Source organism: Procambarus clarkii, chromosome 32 (genome assembly GCF_040958095.1).
Source record: "Procambarus clarkii isolate CNS0578487 chromosome 32, FALCON_Pclarkii_2.0, whole genome shotgun sequence".
In the NCBI taxonomy this organism is placed as follows: domain Eukaryota; kingdom Metazoa; phylum Arthropoda; class Malacostraca; order Decapoda; family Cambaridae; genus Procambarus; species Procambarus clarkii.
In genome coordinates, this window is record NC_091181.1 from 29,878,529 (window position 1) to 29,904,751 (window position 26,223).

General features: G+C 50.0%; 1 protein-coding gene across 5 annotated transcripts in view; it reads right to left on the reverse strand.

Annotated features, from left to right (window-relative positions):
• The window catches only part of LOC123759330 (muscle M-line assembly protein unc-89), a 519,867-nt gene that overhangs the window by 219,137 nt on the left and 274,507 nt on the right, over positions 1-26,223 (reverse strand). For 4 of the 5 annotated variants that reach the window (XM_069335078.1, XM_069335079.1, XM_069335075.1 and 1 more), the window contains exon 2: positions 17,091-18,056. The exons of the other annotated variant lie outside the window; for it this stretch is intronic. In XM_069335078.1, the coding sequence (XP_069191179.1) occupies positions 17,091-17,638 (548 nt within the window). In that variant the 5' untranslated portion in view covers positions 17,639-18,056. The remainder of the gene's footprint in view (positions 1-17,090; positions 18,057-26,223) is intronic. 5 annotated transcript variants of the gene reach the window in all.

Here is a 26,223-nt window from a genome sequence, read left to right on the forward strand (position 1 = left end):
ATAATGAAGGTGAAAAGACCCAATACCTGTGTAAGTGTATAATTAACCCGAATATTCGGATGAAGCTACAGTCTATGAAGGTGGTGTAAACAGTGAATTCACTGATGATAATAAAGTGATGAATGAGATATTACATTTCCTGAGCAACAACGTGGCTGATCAGGTGATGCCTTAAGCCCAGACCTCGGCGAGTCACCGGATTATAGCCACCAACGCTCAATGAAAGCACATGGATGTTTTAACAGACAACAAACACAGGCTAAGTTACACATAAGCACCCCAGATGTAAACAAACAGGCAGCAGGGGCACTGCAAACTGTCCTCTTACACATTACGTCGGAATTTGGCCGTTTGGCCGTAGGCCGAAAATGGACGTAATTTGAAAATGAAAATAAATTTTGGATTTTTTTTTTCCTACAACAGCAAGTTAAGGGTCCTCTGGTAGGTTAGGAGGGCTGGAAATTCTCCTAAGGTTTCAAAACGTCATGAAAACCGTCAATTGAAAGTTTCCTCTCCTAACCTAACCGAGTAAGCCGGAGGACTTGAACAGAAAACGGGACAGTACGTCACTTTCGTGAGCCGATTTCATTTCAAATCACGTCAATTTTCGGCCATAGCGCGCGCAAACGGGAGAAAAGCGACGTTATTTTTAAGAGGACGGGTTGCCTACTGAGGGGCCCCCAGACAGGTGCCGACCTAGCGCTCCCCCCCCCCCCCCCAACACATACACAAACACATTGACTAGGCTGGCTGATCTTCCCAAAGTCAACTGATATCTGGAACATATTTCCTTAACACTATACCCTTTACCTGCAGTATATCTGAAATGGGTATACTGTACTTGTTCTACGCTATCTCTTCATCCACTCTTGATGCCCCTGCTTCAATTTACTGCTACGTGGAGGAATGCCTCTTCCACCAACTCCACCCCCCCCCCTTTCTATCTCTCTGGCTCCACCATCTTCTCTCACCCCACCATTCTCCTCCTCTTCCCCAACTCGTCCTCGTAATAGAACCTCGGTCCATTCAGAGGTCCAACCCGGCCGAAAATTGCGACGTCGCAGGTAAAAGGACAAGTTGAACATCTCGTTACTTGCTTCTTACTAATTGTTTAGACTCTTGTTAATATTACGGCAGCCAGAAAAATGATAGGATGGATTACGAGGACTTTCAAATCCAGGGATCCCATCACAATGGTTGTACTCTTCAAAGCACTTGTGTTGTCCCGTCTTGAGTACTGCTCAGTCCTCACTTCCACCTTCAGAGCAGGAGAGATTGTTGAAATAGAGGGAATACAGAGAACATATACGGCACGCATAGACGCGATAAAACACCAAAATTATTGGGATCGTCTCAAAGCTCTCCAAATGTACTCACTATAAAGGAGACGAGAGAGATATCAAATAATATACACATGGAAAATACTGGAGGGACAGGTCCCAAATCTACACAGTAAAATAACAACGTACTGGAGTGAACGATATGGAAGAAAATGCAGAATAGAACCAGTGAAGAGCAGAGGTGCCATAGGCACAATCAGAGAACACTGTATAAACATCAGAGGTTCGCGGTTGTTCAACATCCTACCAGCGAGTATAAGAAATATTGCCGGAACAACCGTGGACATCGTCAAGCGAAAACTAGATAGTTTTCTTCAAGAAGTTCAGGACCAACCGGGCTGTGGTGGATATGTGGGCCTGCGGGCCGGTCCAAGCAACAGCCTGGTGGACCAAACTCTCACAAATCAAGCCTGGCCTCGGGCCGGGCTTGGGGAGTAGAAGAACTCCCAGAACCCCATCAAGCAGGTATCGAGCAGGTTACTTAAACTCACTCTATGTGAGTGTTCCGTGTAAGTCAGTAACACAGGCGCTCCTTGGCCCTCAAGTTGTATTCACCTAGTTGTGTTTACGGGGGTTGAGCTCTGGCTCTTTGGTCCCGAAATTAAACCGTAAATTGTGTACGGCTGGCAGCAATATCGCGGTGGGCGTCACACGGGTAAATTGCCTCTGCAAATCTGGCACAAGTGCTGGCGAGCTGCCAGTAATTCTCGGGTGGTAAACACCTGTTGAGAGCCAGGTGTGTGATGAGATTGGTGCTCGTGTCGTGGTGTCGTGCTCCTGTGATGGGGGTGTCGTTCATGATGGAGAGGGGGTGGTGTCACGCTGTGCCCCATCGTATAATTTAAGATCATGTCGTATAACATAGCGACATAGTCTCATACACAACTATGAGCAGATGACGGTTCAAGGTAGGTGGTGGTAGTTGTGGTTCAAGGTAGGTGGTGGTAGTTGTGGTTCAAGGTAGGTGGTGGTAGTTGTGGTTCAAGGCACAGATTTCGAGCACCTAGAACATGTCCCGAGTTGAAGAGCAACTTCCAGTGCACCTAATCAACCAACTGACCAACCTCGAGGGTACCTTGAGGTCACCTCGAGGTTGCCTTGAGGTCATCTTGAGGTCACCTCGAGGTTGCCTTGAGGTCATCTTGAGAACATCTCCCCCCCCCTCTGAACCTTGAGAGTTCAGGGGGGAGATGTTCTACATGAAGATCAATGCCCTTGCTTCCCGGCCTCTAATCAGATCTCCTGGTGGACGGTGTGACCAACTAGCCTGTTGGGCGCCGCCGCACGCAGTCTGACAAGCGAGCCACATCCGGAGAGTAATTATTCTTTCAACTTCTCCATAATATCTAATTAGACTTAACCCACAGCCAGGTCTGTTGTATTTAACCGTGCGAGAGGAGGATGTTGTGGACGGAAAAGTGTGGGGGTAGGTAGTGGGGGGGGTGGGGGGGGGGGGGGGGTGGGGGGGGAGTAGAGATAAAGGGTGGGGCAGGAAGGCTCTGAGGGGAAACAGCAGTAAAGGGGTGGGATAGGGAAGAGGAGGAAGAAGAATGGAGAGGGGAGAGTTGTACAAAAGGGGTTATAACAACACGAACACTAATTACTTGGTCTAGTTCGTTAAGTTTCCGGTGCATACAGAGGAACCTCAACCGACTGCACCCGGACACCCGTGTTATACCTCGTCTGATAAGCCGGTTCCGCTCTGTGCATATTATCCGGTAGATGACATGACATGTTAAGAGAAAGCGAAAGGAGAAAGTGCTAAGCCATTACGACTATATAGCACTTAGATGGGATCAAGATAATGATTTGGGATGGGACGGAGGGGGCAGGAATGGTGCCCAACCAATTGGGCAGTCGGGCACTGAACACCGACCTGCATAAAGCGAGACCGTCGCTCTACCGTCCACCCCAAGTGGCTGGGCAGCCACAGGGATGTGAAGATACACGTCTTCAGCGTAACGCCAGCAAGCAAGTGCATTAGAACAGGGGAAAATAGCAACAGATGCCTCCGACTGTAGCATTAAAATCAGATATTATACGAAACAAAGGAATCAAGATTCATTGCATTACACGATCGAGAGATGGAAAAGTTAGGGGGGTTGGGGGCCCAGAAGCTGAAGCCTGGCCTTGCAAACTTCAAGAGGTAAGAACCCTGCTGTGAAGAGGAAAAGACACAAGGTTGCCGGTGCACCCAGCAACACCCCCTAACGGCATCTCTCAACACCTTGCAACACATTTTTCCGATAATACGCAACACTTCATCTATTTGCTCCCAGCGTCCTCCATCACCCTGGCAAACTCATTTTTGTTTGGTTTGGTTGTGTGAAAGGACGACCTTGTTTCGTGTTTTGGGATTTGGTTTTGCCCCAGACTGTGTTTTGTATCTGTTCCGGCTGCTCGGATAGCTTTGTGGTTAGTGGGAAGGTGTTGTCTTGCGTAAGCACTAGTCCTTTCAGAGGGGAATACTTAGCTTATATTGTCTTGTGTGTACAGGTGTGTGTGTGTGTGTGTGTGTGTGTGTGTGTGTGTGTGTGTGTGTGTGTGTGTGTGTGTGTGTGTGTGTGTGTGTGTGTGTGTGTGTGTGTGTGTGTGTATTCACCTAGTTGTGCTTGCGGGGGTTGAGCTCTGTTCTTTCGGCCCGCCTCTCAACTGTCAATCAATCAACTGTTACTTTTTTCCACACACGCGAACGCACGCACGCACACACACACACACACACACACACACACACACACACACACACACACACACACACACACACATACACACACGGGAAGCAGCCCGTAACAGCTGTCTAACTCCCAGGTGCCTATTTACTGCTAGGTAACAGGGGCATCAGGGTGAAAGAAAGTCTGCCCATTTGTTTCTTGCCCGCGCCGGGAATCGAACCCCGGACGACAGGATTACGTGCACAGCGTGCTGTCCTCTCAGCCACCGGCCCTCTGTGTGTGTGTGTGTGGACGCGCATGCTGGTGTAACACGATGGCACCTTGTGTGTGTACATACTGGCACTGGTCTTACCTGACGGCACCGTGTGTGTACAGGTGTATAATTATCACTAAGTGATGGGACCAAGAATATCATCCTCGTCAGCAGCAGCTAACCTGAAGGCCTTAACACCACGACCCAAACATAAACACAACACGGGACGGAACTTGGTTTAGCAACATTTTAGGCTAGATATATAAATGACCAAAGACTGGCTTGACTATTGAGGATGTGCGCCTATCCAATACCCCCACTCCCCCAGGCCCCCCCCCCCCCACACAAGAACTAACCCAAACTGCTGCACAGCCCTTATGCTGCACATAAGGAAAACAGGTAGTGAAGGAACAGGTAGGCAGATAGGGGCAGATGACTACTACAAATTTCACTACAAATGTCAAGGAACTGTGTGAGGACCTCAATAAGAAATTCCAAGAGGTCTTTACAATAGAGTTCCTGAGAGAGGGACTATCTAACCAGGTACCACTGGAGGACTTTGAGAGTACCAGTGGGGAGGTAAGGAAGCATTTGCTTGAATTAGATGTGACAAAGGCTAAAGGCCAAGACTGACTCTCACCATGGATACTAAAATATGAAGTAGAGGCACTATATCTAACACCCTTAGTCGTGTATAACAAGTAACTGGTAACAGGTGAACTGCTAACAATTTGAAAGACAGGTAATGTAGTACGATATTTTTATTTTATATATACAAGGGTTCTTACATTCTTGTAAAGCCACTAGCACGCATAACGTTTCGGACAGGTCCTTATTAATCTTAATTTTCCTCGGAATATGACCCGCCAAATTGTTTAACAACCAGGTATCCATTCACTGTTGTTTGGCAGCGAGACTGTGAAAGGGAATGTTCAATGGTTCCATCTTCAGTCTGGCATGACGGCTGTCAGTGCGCACACTGTCCATGACTGACACATTTCCTACATACCGCAGCGCTCTCTTTTGAAGGCGCTGTAGTTTGAGCTACGGCAAGATGCACGGATATTCTAAGAGTGGTCTTAGAATATCACTTAGCACTCAGTACAGGTGCAGTTTCACGTGCTATGGGTCCTGGTAGCAACACCATTGCTAATTGCGCTTTGGTCATGGCTGCTTTCTTGTTTATACGCTCGGTGCAATTTAGCAATCTTGATATTTCATGGCCCAGGATGGGAGTAGAGGGTCATAGACGTGTGAGCGCGCCTCTGACCTCGATGGCTCCGAGTGAACTGGCCCAGTAGCCTATCAAACTGCTGTATTTTGTTGGAGTTTGTCACCCACTCGTCTTCCCATCTTGTGTGAGCTAGTTCTTAAGTTTTTGCAGAAGTGACCATCATAGAAAATGGGTGTACAGGGGAAACAGAACGCGTTCGAAAACCAAATTTGTGACCTCCAAATAAGCTGGTAATGATGAGTTGCTCATCATAATACCCGCTGTAAATCATCAACCATCTTGACAGTTATGTGCCCGCGTCCCCTGTACTCTGGTTAATAAAGCCCCTCTACCTCCCGCAGGTTCCTTAAACCTTTCACTCCTATATTTCACTCTGGAAATTTCCAGTGTCGAGAGGAATGGCCTCAGAGCAGTAGTAGCAACACCACAGCACCACCATCACCACCACCAGCACCACCAGCACCACCACTACCCCCACCACACAGCACCACCACAGAGCACCACACACCATCACCATCACCACACAGCACACAACCCCCATCACCACACAGCACCACCACCATCACCACACAGCACCACCACCATCACCACACAGCACCACCACCATCACCACACAGCACCACCACCATCACCACACAGCATCACCACACAGCACCACCACCATCACCACACAGCATCACCACCACCACACAGCACCACCACCACCACACAGCACCACCACCACCACACAGCACCACTGCCACACAACACCACCACACAGCAGCACCACACACCACCACAGCACTAGCAACAATACCGCCGAGCTTAATATAGGTATCTACAGAACTTGACTATATTCACTGATGGGTCATCATGAGTATATACACACTAGATAACATCACAAGATAACATGTTTTCTCTAGCAGCCTGAGCACTTATGGAGGTAAGGTAATTATCAAGAGAAAGCGCCCAGCCATTACGACTATATAACACTTAGAAGGGGATCAGGATAAAGATTTGGGATGGGACGAGGGGAAGAAATGGTGCCCAACCACTTGGAAGGTCGGGGATTGAACCTGCATGAAGCGAGACCTTCGCTTTACCGTCCAGCCCAAGTGCGGGAGGTGACCTGGCGTGGGTGGCAACAGCAAGTTATTTCTTTCTTTGTTTCCTCAAATCTTCGTTTTCTCTTCTACTCGCCCCCTCCACCCCCCCCCCCCCCCCACCTTCTCTCTCTCTCTCTCACAACTTTCTCATCAGACTGTTTCTCCACAGGTTCTCTCTCTCTCTCTCCTGTGGCTGTCCCTTGTTCTCTTACTTTCCCACATCTCTATTATCGCTTTCTCGCCTCCTTTTCCATTTTTTCTTATTAATTCACCCATCACCCCCCCCTTCTCTCTCTCTCTCTCTCAAACGCTCTCTTTCCCCCCTCTCTCATCAACCTCTCCTTCACTATGATCTCTCTCCTCTCTTCTCACATTGAACTTTCTCCTCTTTTACTTTTAATTGAAAACTAATACTCTGAACGGCTGATTATTTCACATTTTGCCGGTAATGTGACGTAATGTTTGGCCCTCAGTGTTGACTCTTGCCTCGCCCTGCACCGGCGGTGTCGGGGGCCCTCGCCCTGACGCAGACAGTGTCGGGGGCCCTCGCCCTGACACAGACAGTGTCGGGGGCCCTCGCCCTGACACAGATGGTGTCGGGGGCCCTCGCCCTGACACAGACGGTGTCGGGGACCCTCGCCCTGACACAGACAGTGTCGGGGGCCCTCGCCCTGACACACACGGTGTCGGGGGCCCTCGCCCTGACACAGACAGTGTCGGGGGCCCCTCGCCCTGACACAGACGGTGTCGGGGGCCCTCGCCGGTACAGTCTCTTTACACCAACTAAATAAAGACCTGTGTGCGGCATTAGTCTCTAACATGGCAAAATTTTCATATTGCAAAATGTTTGAGTCAGTATAAAGCTCTATGTATAAGCTGGAATAAAGCTCAATCCCCGCTCTGTGTATAGGTTTTTTATAAAGCTATATATAGCCCATATAATGCTCTACCCGCTTTGATAAGCCGGTATAAAGCTTTATATTTACTTCACCGTCGCATTGATCTAAGAATATTTCCCCAGGCCGACGGACGCGACGCTAACCCGTTACTCTATCCTATAAATAAAAATAGCTTCTAAATATAGACCAACACTGTTTCCTGGGCCCCCTCAGGTCTCCCCTCCCTCGGCTCTCCCCTCACCTAGTTCCCCTCCCTCGGCTCTCCCCTCCCTCGGCTCTCCCCTCACCTAGTTCCCCTCCCTCGGCTCTCCCCTCCCTCGGCTCTCCCCTCACCTAGTTCCCCTCCCTCGGCTCTCCCCTCCCTCGGGTCTTCCCTCCATCACACTGCGCTCAGATAGAGGTATTCCTGTTACCATGCAGGCAGTTAGCTGCTAGGAGTATTGGGGGTCTAAGACCTGAGCGGAAAACTTAACGTTATATGACTGCTCTATAAACATATCTTATCTAGCCTAATTAAACCTATCACAACCTAATCTGACGGAAAACAAAGAAGAAATCAGTGAGCCTCGCTGTACTCAGGGGTGATTGATGGTTAAATGATATTATGTGTTATCGAGTTGTTTTTGCGTTTGCCCTCGCGAAAGATGTCATTTTCTATGTGATATCTCTCTGGTGACCATTTTCTATTATATAGGAGGCCTGTCGTACGTTTATTTAATTAACAGACCCGCACCTAGCTGACCTGGGGCCAGATTCACAAAGCAGTTACGCAAGTACTTACGAACCTGTACATCTTTTCTCAATCTTTGCGGGCTTTGTTTACAGTTATTAAACAGTCATTGAGCTCCGAAGCACCAGGAGACTGTTTATAACAATAACAACAGTTGATTGGGAAGTTTTGATGCTTGTAAACTGCTTAATAAATGTAACCAAGGCCGTCAAAGATGGAGGAAAGACGTACATGTTTTAATTATTTGTCTGTCTCTCACCCTTTATCTACTATTTTTCTGTCAGTTTTCTGTCAGTCTCTGTCACTCTATTAGACGGGAAACGATGCAATACTGTTAGTCTAAATCAAAGATAAAATTTGACTTTTTTTTTAATGTTGGGGTTTTTGAACCGGTTAGATTTTGCCTGAATTTACCTCAGGGCCACTATATACCTAAGAGTCCTCGACGTGGACAGGATGTCGGCGGCTTGTCAAGGGTTATTCAGCGCCAGGCCCTTCCCATGAACACCATCAAGCGAGTGTTGTTGTACGTCCAGGTCTCCACGTATTGCTGCGTAAACAAGAGGATCTCACGTATACCTTAAGAGGATTCGAACCCACGACCCGTTAGTTGCCAAGCAGGCGTGTGCCAACCCCCTGTGCCACGGGGGTGCCTGTACTCATCTTTAGTCAGGCATTTAGTTTTCCCCTAAGGGAGTATTGTTCATTGTTTTTTCTGAGGTAGGTGTGGAGAAGGTAAGAGAAATATGTGAGGGAGGGGTTAGGTAAGAGTGAGGGGAAGGTAAGGATGAGTGGGGGGGATAAGGTCATGTGAGAGGTAAATTGTGAGGTAGGGTGAGGCAGGGGAGAATTGGTATTTAAAGGTAACATGGTGATTTAGAAGCAGGTAAAGAGGTAAGGGTGAGGGGAACATGCAGGGGAGCGAGGAGTTTGAGATAGGGAGGGGAATGGTAGAGAGAGAGAGAGAGAGAGAGAGAGAGAGAGAGAGAGAGAGAGAGAGAGAGAGAGAGAGAGAGAGAGAGAGAGAGAGAGAGAGAGGATGAGGGAGAAACCCACAGAGGGGTGGGATTAGTGAGAGTATAGAGAGGGGAAAGTGGAAAGAAAGGGAGGGAATGAAGAGGGGAGGAAAGAAGGGGTGAGTTAGTGATGTCAGGAGAGGGGAAATAAGAGAGTAAGTGATGAGTCACATGATGGAGCAATGGGTCGCATGGTACATGCAGAGAAGGGGGGGGGGAAGAGGGAGGGTAGGTAAGGGGAAGTAGGGGAGGATAGGTAAGGGGTAAAAAATTAGGAATAAGGGGCGAGTCAAAAATGGCGAGATAAAGGGGCAATAAAGAAGATGCATAGTTAAAAATGTGAAGTGAATAATGGAAACAGGAGAGAGAGAATGGGAGAAGTGAGAGGGAGAGGTAGAAGGAAGAAGAACTATGACGAAATACAGAGAAACAATATCCTAGGGAAGGGGGGAGGGAGAGAGAGAGAGAGAGAGAGAGAGAGAGAGAGAGAGAGAGAGAGAGAGAGAGAGAGAGAGAGAGAGAGAGAGAGAGAGAGAGCTGCAGAAGGCGGTGACGGGGAGACAAGCGGTTACAAAAAATCAATATCTTCCCTCTTTAACCTTGTGGCAGACGGCGTGGACCACCACAGTTCACGGTCACGCCTCGCTAGGCTTACTCCCTGGCACAGAGGGGGGGGGGGGGCGGCGTGGCACAGAGGGGGGGGGTGGCACAGAGGGGAGAGGGGTGGCAAAAAGGGGAGAGGGGTGGCAGAGGTTGACACAAACATGGGAGACTGTGACACAAAAAGGGGAGTTAGGGAGGGGTGACATAGAAGGGGGTGCTCGATAAGGGAAGAACAGAATTGGGGGGTGACGGGGAAGGGTGGCACAGAGAAGCTGGTAGCTAGTTGGGGAGGGGGGAGAGGGGGGATAGGGTGGGGGGACTTCAGTTAAAAATAGAACTTGTAAGGTAACATAATTTGCGTGGGAGGGGGCATTAGACGAGAGGGTGAGGAGGGGGGGGGGGAGAGTATTAGAGAAGGGGAAGGTGGGGCTTGAGGAGGGAGGAGGAGGGGGAGATTAGGGATTTAATACGAGTGGGGGAGGGGAGGCGGAGGAAGTACTAAGACGTGAGGGGGAGGGGGTAGGGAAGACGGCTCGAACACAGGTGGGGGGAATTGGTGGAGGGGGGGGGTGTAGGGAAAGGGGTAGTTGGAGAGGTGGGGAAGAAAGAGGGGGAGAGGGCAGCTACATATTACCGGAAACTACAGGCACACGAGCCGTGATACATGACAGGTGGGGGGGTGGGGGCCATGATTACATGCCCTGTCAATCACTGACCGTCAAGGAACGCGATATGGTGGAGGGGGGGTAGGGGAGGGGGTTGGCTGGGAGAATAGTGAGGGGAGTTCAGAGAGGGGCAGAGAAGAGGGAGGGGATGTGTGTAAGTCAGCAGGGGAACACAGGAGTTAGAGGGGGACTCAAGCAGAAAGGAACAGCAGTGGAAGGTAGACTGTAGATGTGTAGATGTCAACACCCTCAGCCAGCACCTGGAGTAACTGCCAAGACCTATAACAAGACGATGGATTCACAGACTGATACAGGAAAGCGCTCTCTAACCCCCCCCCCCCAATCACTTGCCTGATACAGTGTTACCGGGTACAGAACACACACCGGGTACAGAACACACACCTTCAGTACAGACACCATCAGGAGTGTATAAGACACATCACAACATACCTGGTTGATGGGGTTCTGGGAGTTCTTCTACTCCCCAAGCCCGGCCCCAGGCTTGACTTGTGAGAATTTGCTCCGCCAGGCTGTTACTTGGAGCGGCCCGCAGGCCCACATACCCACCACAGCCCGGTTGGTCCAGCACTCCTTGAAGAAAACAATCTAGTTTTCTCTTCAAGATGTCCACGGTTGTTCCGACAATATTTCTGATGCTCGTTGGTAGGACGTTGAACAACCGTGGACCTCTGATGTTTATACAGTGTTCTCTGATTGTGCCTATGGCACCTCTGCTCTTCACTGGTTCAATTCTGCATTTTCTTCCATATCGTTCACTCCAGTACGTTGTTATTTTACTGTGCAGATTTGGGACCTGGCGCTCCAGTATTTTCCATGTGTATATTATTTGATATCTCTCTCGTCTCCTTTCTAGTGAGTACCTTTGGAGAGCTTTGAGACGATCCCAATAATTTAGGTGCTTTATCTCGTCTATGCGTGCCGTATATGTTCTCTGTATTCCCTCTATTTCAGCAATCTCTCCTGCTCTGAGGGGGAAAGTGAGTACTGAGCAGTACTCGAGACGGGACAACACAAGTGACTTGAAGAGTACAACCATTGTGATGGGATCTCTGGACTTGAAGGTTCTCGTAATCCATCCTATCATTGGAGGACGGAGGAGAAGCCGTCGAGGACACCCATCATCTCGGAAGATTGAGATCAACACCTCAGACACAAAGTACAAATACTGTATGCAACCAAGTGGACAATCCTTCAACCACTCCACCGTAGGGAGTGCCAGGAGCTAAGGTCCCACCTGCAGCCTGAGACTGTCACTGGCAGATGCTGCCACAACTACACCGAGGCGTTTGTTCTACTCACCAATATTCGCCTTAAATCAATTCAACAAAATATACTAATAAAGATCTAAATTGGTTTGGCGTTCTTATAAAATCTGAGACAAGTGAGGAGAGGAAGGGAAGGGTAAACAGGGAGGAAGGGAGCACCTGGCAACTGAGGGGAAGAGGGTAGGGAGGGAGGGAGGGGAGGGAGGGTTGGGGTAAATGAGGTAAAGAACAAGAGAGGGGAGGCGGGTGGTCGATCTTGGGGAACACTGTTCAGTGGGTAACTCTGTTATTGCTGTGGCCTTGTTTGGTCACCTAACTACCTTATCCCCCCTCCCGCATCTCTCTCTCTCCCTTCCTTCCCCTCTCTCTCCCTACTACCCACTCCCTCCCTCCCTCTCTCTCTCTCTCTCTCTCTCTCTCTCTCTCTCTCTCTCTCTCTCTCTCTCTCTCTCTCTCTCTCTCTCTCTCTCTCTCTCTCTCTCTCTCTCTCTCTCATACACAGAGCCGCTCCTGTCTACACGACTCAAGTAACTGCGTGCTGAAGATTGATGGAAAATCTTCACAAGCAGACAGACAGCTGGCTCCAGGCGGGCCCCCCCCCCCCACAGCAGCTGGCTGGGGAGCTGGCATATGACACGTCATGCCACTGTCATGCACACCCTCTTAGGTGGCGGAGGCGTCAATAAGCTTGTCATTGATACTGTTGGCACGTGAAGGTCGAGCCTCGGAGACCTTGTTGTGCAGGTTTAGATGTGTGTTTGTCTCTGTGTTATTGTTTGGTGATAATATTGCTTTCTTGGTCTCGTTCCCCTCACTCTGTCTGTCACCTATGTTCTCCAGGTGAGGGACTGGGATAGAGCCACACACCAGGTGAGGGGCTGGAACAGAGCCACACACCAGGTGAGGGCTGGGATAGAGCCACACACCAGGTGAGGGCTAGGATAGAGCCTCACCAGATCATGCTGGGAAGAACGCCACAGGTGACCTTGGAATCAGCAATGTAAAGTTTGACCTTTGCCGCGCCCTGTTGCCCTGCTCCGTAATGTTGACATACACTCCGTCCTCCATCACCCTAGCTGGGGCCGAGGGTGGTGATGGAGCCCCTCACAGGGGGAGGAGGAGGTAGGGACGGCGGCAGTGGCACTCGCCGTGACGGTAGCACCCACAGAGAGGGTATCAGTGTTAATGGCTGCTTCCATTAACACTGATGGCAGCAGTGATGATGGCACTTGCAAAGAGAGGTGGTGGCACTCAAGAGGATGAAGATGGCAGTGCATGGCACTCATGACCCCTTATACCAACCTGTCCTCTTACTTAATACGTTCACAATTTTTAATGTATTGGACCAATTCGTAAAAAAAATGCGACGTGTTAATGCCAAATTAATGTAGTGTCATATTAATGTTTTCTGCGCATTGTCGTCGATAGGTTAGGTGGGTTGCTTCGGTTCGTACGCTTCGGAGTAGGCAAAACAGTTAAATTTTTTACGTAGTGGCAAGTATAGAAAACGGGTCGGTCTAGTCACCTGATTTTAGCCAAATTTTGGGGACTGACCATAGAAATATTGTAATTATTTGATAACTATGTAACATTTTAACTTGACTGATCCAAAGATGGTGAGCGGCGTTTAGGACCACTAAGGAAAGAATATACGGTGGTGGTAGTTAATTTAATTAATAGTATGGGTGGAACTCCTCTAACAGCCTGGATGGTGGCAGTGGTGGTGGTGGTGGTGGCAGTGATTGTGAGTACAAATAGGTGAGTACACACACACACACACACACACACACACACACACACACACACACACACACGTGTGTGTGTGGTGTGGGAAGAAAAAGTAGTTAGTAAACAGTTGATTGACAGTTGAGAGGCGGGCCGAAAGAGCAAAGCTCAACCCCCGCAAATACAGCTATGTGAATACACACACACACACACCTCACCTCTTGATTGACGGTTGAGAGGGGGACCAAAGAGCCAGAGCTCAACCCCCGCAAGCACAATTAGGTGAGTACACACACACACTCATCTTGCATTGCTTGCAAGTCTTTCACCTGCATAAAGACCACATACTGACCACATGATCTTAGCTACAGTACTGCATTCAAATCATTAATCTTGTAACCTTTTTCACATATATGAGGCAAATTATAACAGTAACTAGATCACCATAAATGTGGACTGTAATAGACTATACAACTTTGGGGTTCCGTTCATGAATGCATTATGTGACTTTTAGCTTTTTGTTAATTAAGCTAAACTATCCACAACTGTGAATAGATTGTTAATGTGCGTGTTATCAAACTTTTTTTTTAACACGTGTGGATACAGGAATAGACGACATTTGACTTTCTGTTAACAGGTTTCAAGCTTTCCCTTCCCATAGGTGATGGTAAACCTTTCCCTTCCCATAGGTGATGGTAAACCTTTCCCTTCCCATAGGTGATGGTAAACCTTTCCCTTCCCATAGGTGATGGTAATCCTTTCCCTTCCCATAGGTGATGGTAAACCTTTCCCTTCCCATAGGTGATGGTAAACCTTTCCCTTCCCATAGGTGATGGTAATCCTTTCCCTTCCTATAACTCATGGTAAACCTTTCCCTTCCCATAGCTCATGGTAAACCTTTCCCTTCCCATAGCTCATGGTAAACCTTTCCCTTCCCATAGCTGATGGTAAACCTTTCCCCTACTAGTTTTCCCTGGAACACGATCCACCAATCAGTATATAATCAGGTCCCCAGTTGCTGCTGTTTGGGCAACAGTTAAAGATTGACGACCAATCAATACTCCCTGTTATGGGCTCGAACCCCGACGAAATAAGTCGCAAGGCGAGTCTGCTGTCACTACGCCACGAAGGAATTAGTCGCTGAAATCAGTTCATCAATACTGTAACTTGCTAAGCTACATGAATACAGGGATTCAGGACCGGGGTACAGTGTGTGCCTCTGTAACCGATCCCACTTCCGGTACTACGCCCACAATGGGTATCGGATGAATAATAAATTAACTGAACTAATAAGACTGTATTAACTGGCCTTTTAAAATGTAAATAATAATTATAATATTAGTATTAATTGAGACCAATTGTATGAGTACATTGTTAGGATTCCACCAACACGCTACCCAAATGAGAGAGAGAGAGAGAGAGAGAGAGAGAGAGAGAGAGAGAGAGGGAGAGAGAGAGAGAGAGAGAGAGAGAGAGAGAGAGAGAGAGAGAGAGAGAGAGAGAGAGAGAGAGAGGGAGAGAGAGAGAGAGAGAGAGAGAGAGAGGGAGAGAGAGAGAGAGAGAGAGAGAGAGAGAGAGGGAGAGAGAGAGAGAGAGAGAGAGAGAGAGAGAGAGAGAGGGAGAGAGAGAGAGAGAGAGAGAGAGGGAGAGAGAGAGAGAGAGAGAGAGGGAGAGAGAGAGAGAGAGAGAGAGAGAGAGAGAGAGAGAGAGAGAGAGAGAGAGAGAGAGAGAGAGAGAGAGAGGGAGAGAGGGAGAGAGAGAGAGAGAGAGAGAGAGAGAGAGAGAGAGAGAGAGAGAGAGAGAGAGAGAGAGAGAGAGAGGGAGAGAGAGAGAGAGAGAGGGAGAGAGAGAGAGAGAGAGAGAGAGAGAGAGGGAGAGAGAGAGAGAGAGAGAGAGAGAGAGAGAGGGAGAGAGAGAGAGAGAGAGAGAGAGAGAGAGAGAGAGAGGGAGAGAGAGAGAGAGAGAGAGAGAGAGAGAGAGAGAGAGAGAGAGAGAGAGAGAGAGAGAGAGAGAGAGAGAGAGAGAGAGAGGGAGAGAGAGAGAGAGAGAGAGAGAGAGAGGGAGAGAGAGAGAGAGAGAGAGAGAGAGAGAGAGAGAGAGAGAGAGAGAGAGAGAGAGAGAGAGAGAGAGGAGAGAGAGAGAGAGAGAGAGAGAGAGAGAGAGAGAGAGAGAGAGAGAGAGAGAGAGAGAGAGAGGGGAGAGAGAGAGAGAGAGAGAGAGAGAGAGAGAGAGAGAGAGAGAGAGAGAGAGAGAGAGAGAGAGAGAGAGAGAGAGAGAGAGAGAGAGAGAGGGAGAGAGAGAGAGAGGAGAGAGAGAGAGAGAGAGAGAGAGAGAGAGAGAGAGAGAGAGAGAGAGAGAGAGAGAGAGAGAGAGAGAGAGAGAGAGAGAGAGAGAGAGAGAGAGAGAGAGGGAGAGAGAGAGAGAGAGACTAAAAGTCTTGCCCAAAAACTGACCTGGATTAAAAAGGAGAGAGCCCTTCGCATTCGAGAACCAAGCATTTTGAACTAAATGTTTCGGAAAACCCATCTATCGAAGGTTATGTTGTGTTAGGTTAAGTAGTGACAGTAAGTTTTCAGAAAAAATATATTATACAATAAAGCATTTTTTTCAGGAATTTACCCAAGAACCAAGTGGAGTGGAGTGCGCAGGGATGTGGGAAAAAAGCATTGTTGGAAGATGTGAATGGTTGGAGGGAATGCACAGAGGTGTGTGTGTGTGTGTGTGTGTGTGTGTGTGTGTGTGTGTGTGTGTGTGTGTGTGTGTGTGTGTGTGTGTGTGTGTGTGTGTGTGTGTGTGTGTGTGTGTGTAAGGGAGGGGGTTGTGTGTGCACGTACGTGTGTGTACTCACCTAATTGTGCTTGCGGGGGTTGAGCTCTGGCTCTTTGGTCCCGCCTCTTAACTGTCAATCAACTGGTGTACAGGTTCCTGAGCCTACTGGGTTCTATCATATCAACACTTGAAACTGTGTATGGAGTCAGCCTCCACCACATCACTGCCTAATGCATTCCATTTGTCTACTACTCTGACACTGAAAAAAATCGACACTGAAACTGACACTGAACTGACACTGAAATGTGTGTGTAGGGGGGGGGGGGAGGGGTGTAGCTTGAGGTGGGCGAGAGCTTGGGGGTTGAGCAGCTGGAGTGATATTACTGCGTCAGGTGTGTGGCTCGTTAATCAGTCTTGGCAGCAGGTGTAACACCTCTTGTGGCTACCTACACCACACCTGCTGCTACTCCACCACTGTACACACCTGCTGCTCCTAGCCTGAACAAGGAAACGTTCAATGTTTTGCCTTACTCAGCCTCTGAAGAAGGCTGAGTGAGACAAGCCGCACCAAGCTGTAAAAAGATAAGGGAGAGAGACATGATTACGACATGTTAGATTCTTAGTGGTAGTGAAAGATTGGACAAGAGGACATAGACTAGACACTCAGATGAGCCATAGAAATCAGTGGAATGATCTGATAGGTAGTTAAGATAAGAAGCAACAGAATCATTGCAATAGCTGATAGGCGACTTGAGGCTGGGGTCCATGAGCTGAAGATCAACCTGAAAGCAGATATGGGGGAGGTGTACTTGCCTGGAGAGTCGCTTGATGCCGGAGCGGGCGAGGGCCGAGGTGATGAGGATGCCTGAGGTCTTCTTGCGGCCGTTGGTGGGCGAGGCTCGGGGCGAGGACTGGGCAGAGCTATCGGCGCTGTCGGGGGCGTCGCCGCCCGCGCCCCGGCACCGCAGGTCCTCGTACCCCCGCCCGCGGGAGGCCACCGCCCGCAGGATGCCCGGGCCACCGTTGCGGGGTGCGGCCAGCGGGCCCTCCTCGCTGACGGAGCCCAGCTTGGTGTAGCGCGTGTGGCCCGGGCCGCAGCTCGCGTTGCGCAGCCTGTGGCACGGGCGGGACACGGGCGGCCGCCCTCCGTGCCGCACGTGCACGGCTGGGCGGCCGCCCTCCGACAGCCGCACCTCCGTGTGGACGCCGCGCGTCGCGGGCGCCGCGAGTCCCGGGCTGTGGCTGGGAGTCGAACCCGCGCTACCGCTGTCCTGATCCGCCGACGACAGCTGCGTGTAACGGGTGAAGGATCGGGTCCCACGCCCGTGCAGGAGGCGGTGGTGGGCGGGATCGACGGGCATGGTTGGTGGGGATCGCGGGGGGCGCGGGGGGCGTAGGGGGCGTGGGGAGCAGCAGGGTGGTGTCCCCAGCGCCGCCGGAACACGCGGCGGTGATGGCCCGCGTGCGCTTAAAGCTGATGACTGAGTCGCTGCGTCTCATGAACCTTCCATCAGAGTCACTACTGCTGGAGACGCGGCCGGCGTGGCCTCCCCGCCCTGCAGGCTCCGGCAGGTGGCTCCCTCAGGCGCGCCATCTGCCGCCTCCTGCCGCTGCGTCAGTGGTGGCGGCAGCAACAGCAGGGAACCGCCCTAGCAACATGGACTCGCAACACTTGCACGGGCACACCTACACTCACTCCCGCATCCTGCACTCTCACTCTACTTCACAGCTGCTGACGGAGGTGTCAATAGTGCACAACTGTAGGGCCTGCCACAGCTGCTGCTGACGGAGGGCAAGAATAGGTTATTATAATAGGATAGTGTACGCTTGTATCCTAAATGTCGTTCTCCCCTGGAGCTTGTCAGCGGGTGAGAACGGGAGACACACTCCACTGTTTGTTGTTGTTGTTTTACATTCAGCCACTCAGAACAATAAGTTCCAGTAGCACGGGCTATGGTGAGCCCGTAACACTACACTGGTACACTCACGCTTCTCTAGTACACAAGAGGTGTAACGGGTGAGTCCAAGGGAAGTGTGTGTGTATGCGCGCGTGTGTGTGTACGCTCGTATGAGTGAGTGTACAAGCGTATGTGTGTGTATATTTAGGATGTGAAGCCCGAACACTCGTAATTAGAACATTGCTCAGCCAATTACAAGTTAAGGAAAGATAGTTCCTCAATCCCAACGGCTCAGCCTAGGGGCGCCCGCATGCCTACGGTCCCCTACATTCCCTGGGGTCTCCGTACTCACCTAGTTGTACTTGCAGGGGTTGAGCTTTAGCTCTTTGTGCCCGCCTCTCAACCGTCAATCAACAGGTGTACAGGTTCCTGAGCCTATTGGGCTCTATCATATCTACACTTGAAACTGTGTATGGAGTCAGCCTCCACCACATCACTCCCTACCTCCACCACACACACACACTCCGTGTGTGTGTGTGTGTGGTGGATGTGGACACACACACACACACAGACTTCGTGCGTGTGTGTGTGGTGGATGTGGACACACACACAGACTTCGTGCGTGTGTGTGTGTGTGTGTGCGCAAAAAAAAAGAACAGTTGTTGAGAGACGGGCCGAAAGAGCCAGAGCTCAACCCCCCCCCCCCCGCAAGCACAACTAGGTGAACTAGATGCATGCACACACACACACACACACACACACACACACACACACACCACACACACACACACACACACACACACACACACACACACACACACACACACACACACACACACACACACACACACACACACACACACAACAAAGCCAGCTACAATAGTCAACACTTATTTAATCTCCACCAAAAGGAATGACGATACTTCAGATCAAGAAGATCTGAAGAGAGAGAGAGAGAGAGAGCCGGGGTGGGGTGGGTGGCAGATTCAAGTTCAAGTACGTTTGTTGAGACCATCAAATATATTTCAAAAGGATAGAGTAGCTTAGGCTATTTCTATCCTCTGCGCGTGTGTGCAGGGACGGTCACATATGTACGCAATATTCACACTTCAGGAAGGTGGGGGAGGGGTGGGGTGGGGGGGGGGCTCTACTGTTCCAAGAATAGTCAGAGGGCGTAGAAATGCTCATTTTTAAAGGTGAGAACGTGTTTACACCCAGGGGAAAGATGTTCATCATTTTGGCGTGGTGTTGAACGCATTAATTGCTCATGGAAAAGACCCATGCTCAATGTGCCCTGCGCACATTGTGTTACATATGCCCCTGTAAAACACTATTATGTTTTACAGGGCCAGGTGGGTCGGACTTTAGTTCCTAAGCCTCGCCTTTCCAGCTATCGGTCCTTTGATGCAATGACTAACTTTATGTTCCATATTTTTATATTTGAAATGTTACTGATGAAAATACTAGGATAAAGCACTAATCCAAGTGTGACTATATAGCGCATGGAAGGGATAGGAGGGTAGGACAGGAGCTGGGATAGTGGGGACGGAGTGAAGGAACGGTGCCCAACCACTTCCACCAACATTAACTTTACTGAGCTTGCTTCAATAACATCGCTGTCTGCCATTTTCCATATCATCACAGCTTTGGCAGCGTTCCTAACACAGGCCGTTAGTGCCGGGTATCAAACCCAAGCCCAGACAGAAACGATTGGGCAACGTTTCCTTTCACTTGATGCCTCTGTCCACCCGGCAAAAAATCGGTACCTGGGAGTTAGAGAACTGTTGAGGGCTGCAGTTTGAGAAAGTAGACCCGCGGTCTACTCTGAGCATCAGTCAGTCGACTGTACACAACATATGCTCCCCTTAAGCAGTGGTTGTGGTTTATCATACGATAACGTGCAGGCGAGGAGTCACAATAACGTGGCTGAAGAATGTTGACCAGACTACACACTAGAAGGTGAAGGGACGACGACGTTTCGGTCCGAGCTGGACCATTTTCAAGTCGACATGAGAATGGTCCATGACGGACCGAAACGTCGTCGTCCCTTCACCTTCTAATGTGTGGTCTGGTCAACATCGTTCCTCTCCTTCAACGTGGTGAGGCCAAGGCTCATAGCTTTTCTAGAAACGTTCACTTCATTTCACTTTTCGCTCACTTGTGGAAAGATTTAATTTGCATATCTCTGGACTTTGCTAAAGCGTGTGTGTGTGTGTGTGTGTGTGTGTGTGTGTGTGTGTGTGTGTGTGTGTGTGTGTGTGTGTGTGTGTGTGTGTGTGTGTGTGTGTGTAGAAAAAAAATAGTAGTTAGTAACAGTTGATTGATTGACAGTTGAGAGGCGAGCCGATAGAACAGCGCTCAACGCCCGCAAGCACAACTAGGTGAACACAAACACACACACACACACACACACACACACACACACACACACACACACACACACACACACACACACATACACACACACACACACACTACTCAACTACGTATGCAAGTTTATGTGCGTGCGTGAGCATATGCGTGCGCGTGCAAAAACTTTTACAAACAACGTTCCGAATTTAAATTGTGCATGGAGTTAGCGTCATCCCCTTCTTCATCTGACCCGCCATGTTTAAAACTCTTTCCTTGGAGAAGTTCTCTCTAACAACGCTGGCCAAGTTGTGTCTCAAGTTTGTATCTATGACCTCTTGTCCTGCAAACTTCCTACTTTAAACGTATTTGTTCTTTTTGTCAACTTTCTTAATACCACTTGGAATTTGCTTTGTCCCCTTTCCCCTTGTTCCTTCTCTATACCAGTGTGGTGAGGTGTAGTTCCCTCGGCCTTTCCTTGTGGCTCGGTCCCCTCAGCTCAAGCACCATTCTTGCTGCATTTTTGTAAATTTTTTCTAGCGTGGGTTTTGTATTTTTACAGGTGCGGGTTCGATACCGGTGATGCATACTCAAGAGTCTTGAAACCTTTGTACAACTGGACTCTGCCCAACGGTCCGTGAGGTGGGGTTTAGAAGAACACAAAGAACTGGACCCAATATCGCTAGAACATGGAAAGATGAGACATGATAGAGATGTATAAAATACTTAGGTGAGGGAAGGGAAGGTGGGACTGACAGGATGGCAAACAAGGAAACGTTCAGAATGGCTACCACCAGAACAAGAGTGTGTAGGTAGATGCTTGAGAGACACATGAACAAAAGAGATGTTAGGCACGTTATCCTTGCTTACGTAAAGTTTGAAAATGTTATGAACTAAAGGAGCAGGTTGTGGAGTGTATGTGTGTGTGTATCTGTGTACATGGGCGTGTGTACATGGGCGTGTGTACATGGGCGTGTGTACATGGGCGTGTGTACATGGGTGTGTGTAAATGGGTGTGTGTAAATGGGTGTGTGTACATGGGTGTGTGTACATGGGCGTGTGTACATGGGTGTGTGTACATGGGCGTGTGTACATGGGTGTGTGTACATGGGCGTGTGTACATGGGCGTGTGTACATGGGTGTGTGTACATGGGTGTGTGTACATGGGCGTGTGTACATGGGTGTGTGTACATGGGCGTGTGTACATGGGTGTGTGTACATGGGTGTGTGTACATGGGTGTGTGTACATGGGCGTGTGTACATGGGCGTGTGTACGTATGGAGGAATGTCAAAGGAATGATGGCATTCCTGGGGGATGAGAGGGAAGGCAGCGGTGAGGGGGATAAGCAGAAAAAAGCCTATGAAAAATAATGGTGAGGGGGGAGGAAGGAGAAGAGGGATGGAGAGAAGGTCCAGTGAATGGTAGAGCGTTAGCCCTATGGAGATCGTTTTTCCCATTCAGGTTTATGGAGTGGAAATTCCTAAAAGACTGAGGAGGGAGAGAGAGAGAGGAGCAAGAGAGGGAAGGAAGGGCGCGACCCCTCACAATTCAAGCCCTCTTCCCCATTTTGGTGTCTTATTTTCCCCCTTTCCATTACCTCTCGTCGTTTATTAGCAGGGCCTTCCTCCCCACGCCCGACACACCTCTCCCATTTGCTGTTACAGCATTACCGGCCACCAGGAGGAGGCGTGTACCTGCTCCCGCGCCTTGACCACTGCGGCTCTGCACGCCTTCCCGCCTTCACCCTCACTACCAACTAAATGCGCTACACAGCGGCATCTTTTTAACCTTTTCATGAACATTTGATGAAAATTGTTTCCAAATAATGTAAAGTTTGCTTACATTCGCGATCACGTTGATGAGAGGTGTGAGGAACGTTTGGATGACTGATGAGTGCCTGAAGATGAGGCGAGACACCTGTACTCTAGGTGAACCTCGGCAGATGTGGAGTGTTAAGTCCTTGTCTGATACACCCTCGGCCTCCACCCTCACCCAACACACCCTCGGCCTCCACCCTCACCCAACACACCCTCGGCCTCCACCCTCACCCAACACACCCTCGGCCTCCACCCTCACCCAACACACCCTCGGCCTCCACCCTCACCCAACACACCCTCGGCCTCCACCCTCACCCAACACACCCTCGGCCTCCACCCTCACTACTCTCCCTTTAGTAAACGTCCCCCCTTCCCCCCTCCCCAAGGGGCGTTGTCCCATCTTGGGCACCACCTCCAGCCGACAAGTACAGAGTAAATATTGATTCTCATTTTAAACTCCATGTGTAATCTCCCAATGGCCCTCGGAACCGGTCTTGTGACTGTTTAGGGAACTCCCTACTTCAAAGGCAGGCAATACCTGCATGTACCCAACATTTACACGTGGACAGTGATTTCAAATACACAATACCCGCTTGTACACAACACCTGCAAGAAGACAATAGCCAGAATATAGAAGAATTGACCCCCAAGACTTCACTCGAGTCTTTGAAATTAATCCCCAACTGACTTATTATGATCTGAATTACCTTCTTACTCATGCAACAATGCAATTAAGTATTCATCAGGTAAGTTCTTGTGAGGCATCGGCTTGTCGTCTTGAAGGGGTCGTCTTATGCACCACCGCCTCCTCCTCCTGTAGCCGTTACGAGCACTCTTCTTGTCCACCCTCTTAGTCTTACCATTATTCGTTTTGCAACTTCGTCTTGCAAAATATTGTATGGTTATAATTGTCTAAGAGAGTAATGAAGTTATTTTGAGGGCTAACAAGACGAGAGCAAGGACCCCCACGCCACATGAACAAATCATCAGCCGTCTAAGACTAACTTAGTAACTTGCTTAGCTAAATGAATTGTGGGGTTCAGTCCCTGAGCCCATTATGTGCCTCTGTAACCCTTTCCACTACCGCCCACAAGATGGGTATGGGGTGCATAATAAATGAACTAAACTAAAACGTCTAAGACTACAGACTGAAGCGTGAGACAAGGAAGGTTGAGAGCAAGATCCAGTGAGATGTAATGCATAGATACACTGAGGTATCAGTGTTACCACTCACAGTCTTCCATCTGTCACAAGCATGTGTAAGAAACGCCCAACTCTTCAGTATATTTGGCCACTTTGTTCTTCCAGGATCCCATGGTCCAGTCCCCGCGCTCGCTCTCTCTTCATTGCCAGGACAACCAACCTCCCTCTACACTATCAGACAACCATCTTCCCTCTACACTGTCAGAGGGGCTGTTTCTCCCGACACTGTCCCTCTTCACCCTTCCTCTTCAGACACACACACAACACAATAATTGTGTGTGTGTGAAGCTAGCCACAAATACAACACAATTATTAACGATGGTAACAGAGTCCATGCCATGTGGGTTCCCTCTCACGTTGGCCTCTGAATACCTGATAGAGCTGACGAGTAAACCAAAGACTCTCCCTTCAAGGAAGGAGTTGACCTTGGATTGCCTGTAAACAACCTGAGAATAATACTACATCAAGAACGTCAACAACAACTTGTAGATCAGATACCAAGTGACATGTACACCAGTTATTCCATCTGTCATCATACTAGAATGCTTGACGAGCGACACATCTATAGATCATCCGGTAAAATCAGCAGACTATTGCTCAGCTTAGGCCAGGTTATAAATATATCCGGAAGTCTGCTGATGTAGACCTCACCAAATGTAAACTGTGTCAGCAAAAGTATTCGAACACCTTCCGTCACAGTGTGATAGAGTGCGCAAAAAAGATAAATGATTTTGGAGACTCGACAACAAATTGCCAATAAATGCGTATGTCATATAAAATGATCTACTACCACAAATTGTTCCCAATTATTCCCATTTAGGTAACGGTAGGTGGAGCATGCGGGCGACTCTAACCCTCCACATGATGAGGAAGACGGGTGCATAATAAGCAAATCAAATTATGCGTAAACATCTCAGCGGAAATGTAAATTGTTTAGAGACTGTTGTGGTCTAATTCCTGAACCCAATGATGACTTATACAGTTAACTGTTTAACTGTATAATTATCTTATCAAGACTGTAACTTGCTTAAGCAAATGAATTTTGGGGTTCAGTTCCCCGAGCCCATTATGTGCCTCTGTAACCCTTTCCACTACCGCCCACACGATGGGTATGGGGTGCATAATGAATGAGCTAAACTGCATTTGTAAACTAATGTTATTTCCAACCACCTTTGTCAGTCTCTTTCACTGAGGCTTGTGGAGGTCAGTGCTCCAGTGAAATGCTGCAGTGCTGGTCTTGTTGGTCTAGCCAGGCTCCCCACGCCCTCTGCTTCACTGTAAACAGTGTTGTGGCTGGTCTCACGCCTCGCCTCGTGTACCTTGTCTCGCCTGGTGTACCTCGCCTCGCCTGGTGTACCTTGTCTCGCCTGGTGTACCTCGCCTCGCCTGGTGTACCTCGTCTCGCGTGGTGTACCTTGCCTAGCCTGGTGTACCTCGCCTCGCCTGGTGTACCTCACGGTGGGCACCTTCACCCAGAGTCGTTAGTAATATTCTGGAGCCCTGGGTTCCCGCACACACACGCGCGCGCGCACACGCACACACACACACACACACACACACACACACACACACACACACACACACACACACACACACACACACACACACACACAGGCTACCAGGCCCCCCAGGGGCCTGGTAGCCTGGTGGATAGCGCGCAGGACTCGTAATTCTGTGGCGCGGGTTCGATTCCCGCACCAGGCAGAAACAAATGGGCAAAGTTTCTTTCACCCTGAATGCCCCTGTTACCTAGCAGTAAATAAGTACCTGGGAGTTAGTCAGCTGTCACGTCTCCTCTTGGGCCACCAGCTGTGGGAGTGGGGCGTCTCCTCTTGGGTCACCAGCTGTGGGAGTGGGGCGTCTCATCTTGGGCCACCAGCTGTGGGAGTGAGGCATCTCATCTTGGGCCATCAGCTGTGGGAGCGGGGCATCTCATCTTGGACCACCAGCTGTGGGAGCGGGGCGTCTCATCTTGGGCCACCAGCTGTGGGAGTGGGGCGTCTCATCTTGGACCACCAGCTGCGGGAGTGGGGCGTCTCATCTTGGACCACCAGCTGTGGGAGCGGGGCGTCTCATCTTGGGCCACCAGCTGTGGGAGTGGGGCGTCTCCTCTTGGGCCACCAGCTGTGGGAGTGAGGCGTCTCCTCTTGGGCCACCAGCTGTGGGAGTGGGGCGTCTCATCTTGGGCCACCAGCTGTGGGAGCGGGGCGTCTCCTCTTGGGCCACCAGCTGTGGGAGTGAGGCGTCTCCTCTTGGTCCACCAGCTGTGGGAGTGAGGCGTCTCCTCTTGGGCCACCAGCTGTGGGAGTGGGGCGTCTCATCTTGGGCCACCAGCTGTGGGAGTGGGGCGTCTCCTCTTGGGCCACCAGCTGTGGGAGTGAGGCGTCTCCTCTTGGGCCACCAGCTGTGGGAGTGAGGCGTCTCCTCTTGGGCCACCAGCTGTGGGAGTGGGGCGTCTCATCTTGGGCCACCAGCTGTGGGAGCGGGGCGTCTCCTCTTGGGCCACCAGCTGTGGGAGTGAGGCGTCTCCTCTTGGGCCACCAGCTGTGGGAGTGAGGCGTCTCATCTTGGGCCACCAGCTGTGGGAGTGAGGCGTCTCATCTTGGGCCACCAGCTGTGGGAGCGGGGCGTCTCCTCTTGGGCCACCAGCTGTGGGAGTGGGGCGTCTCCTCTTGGGC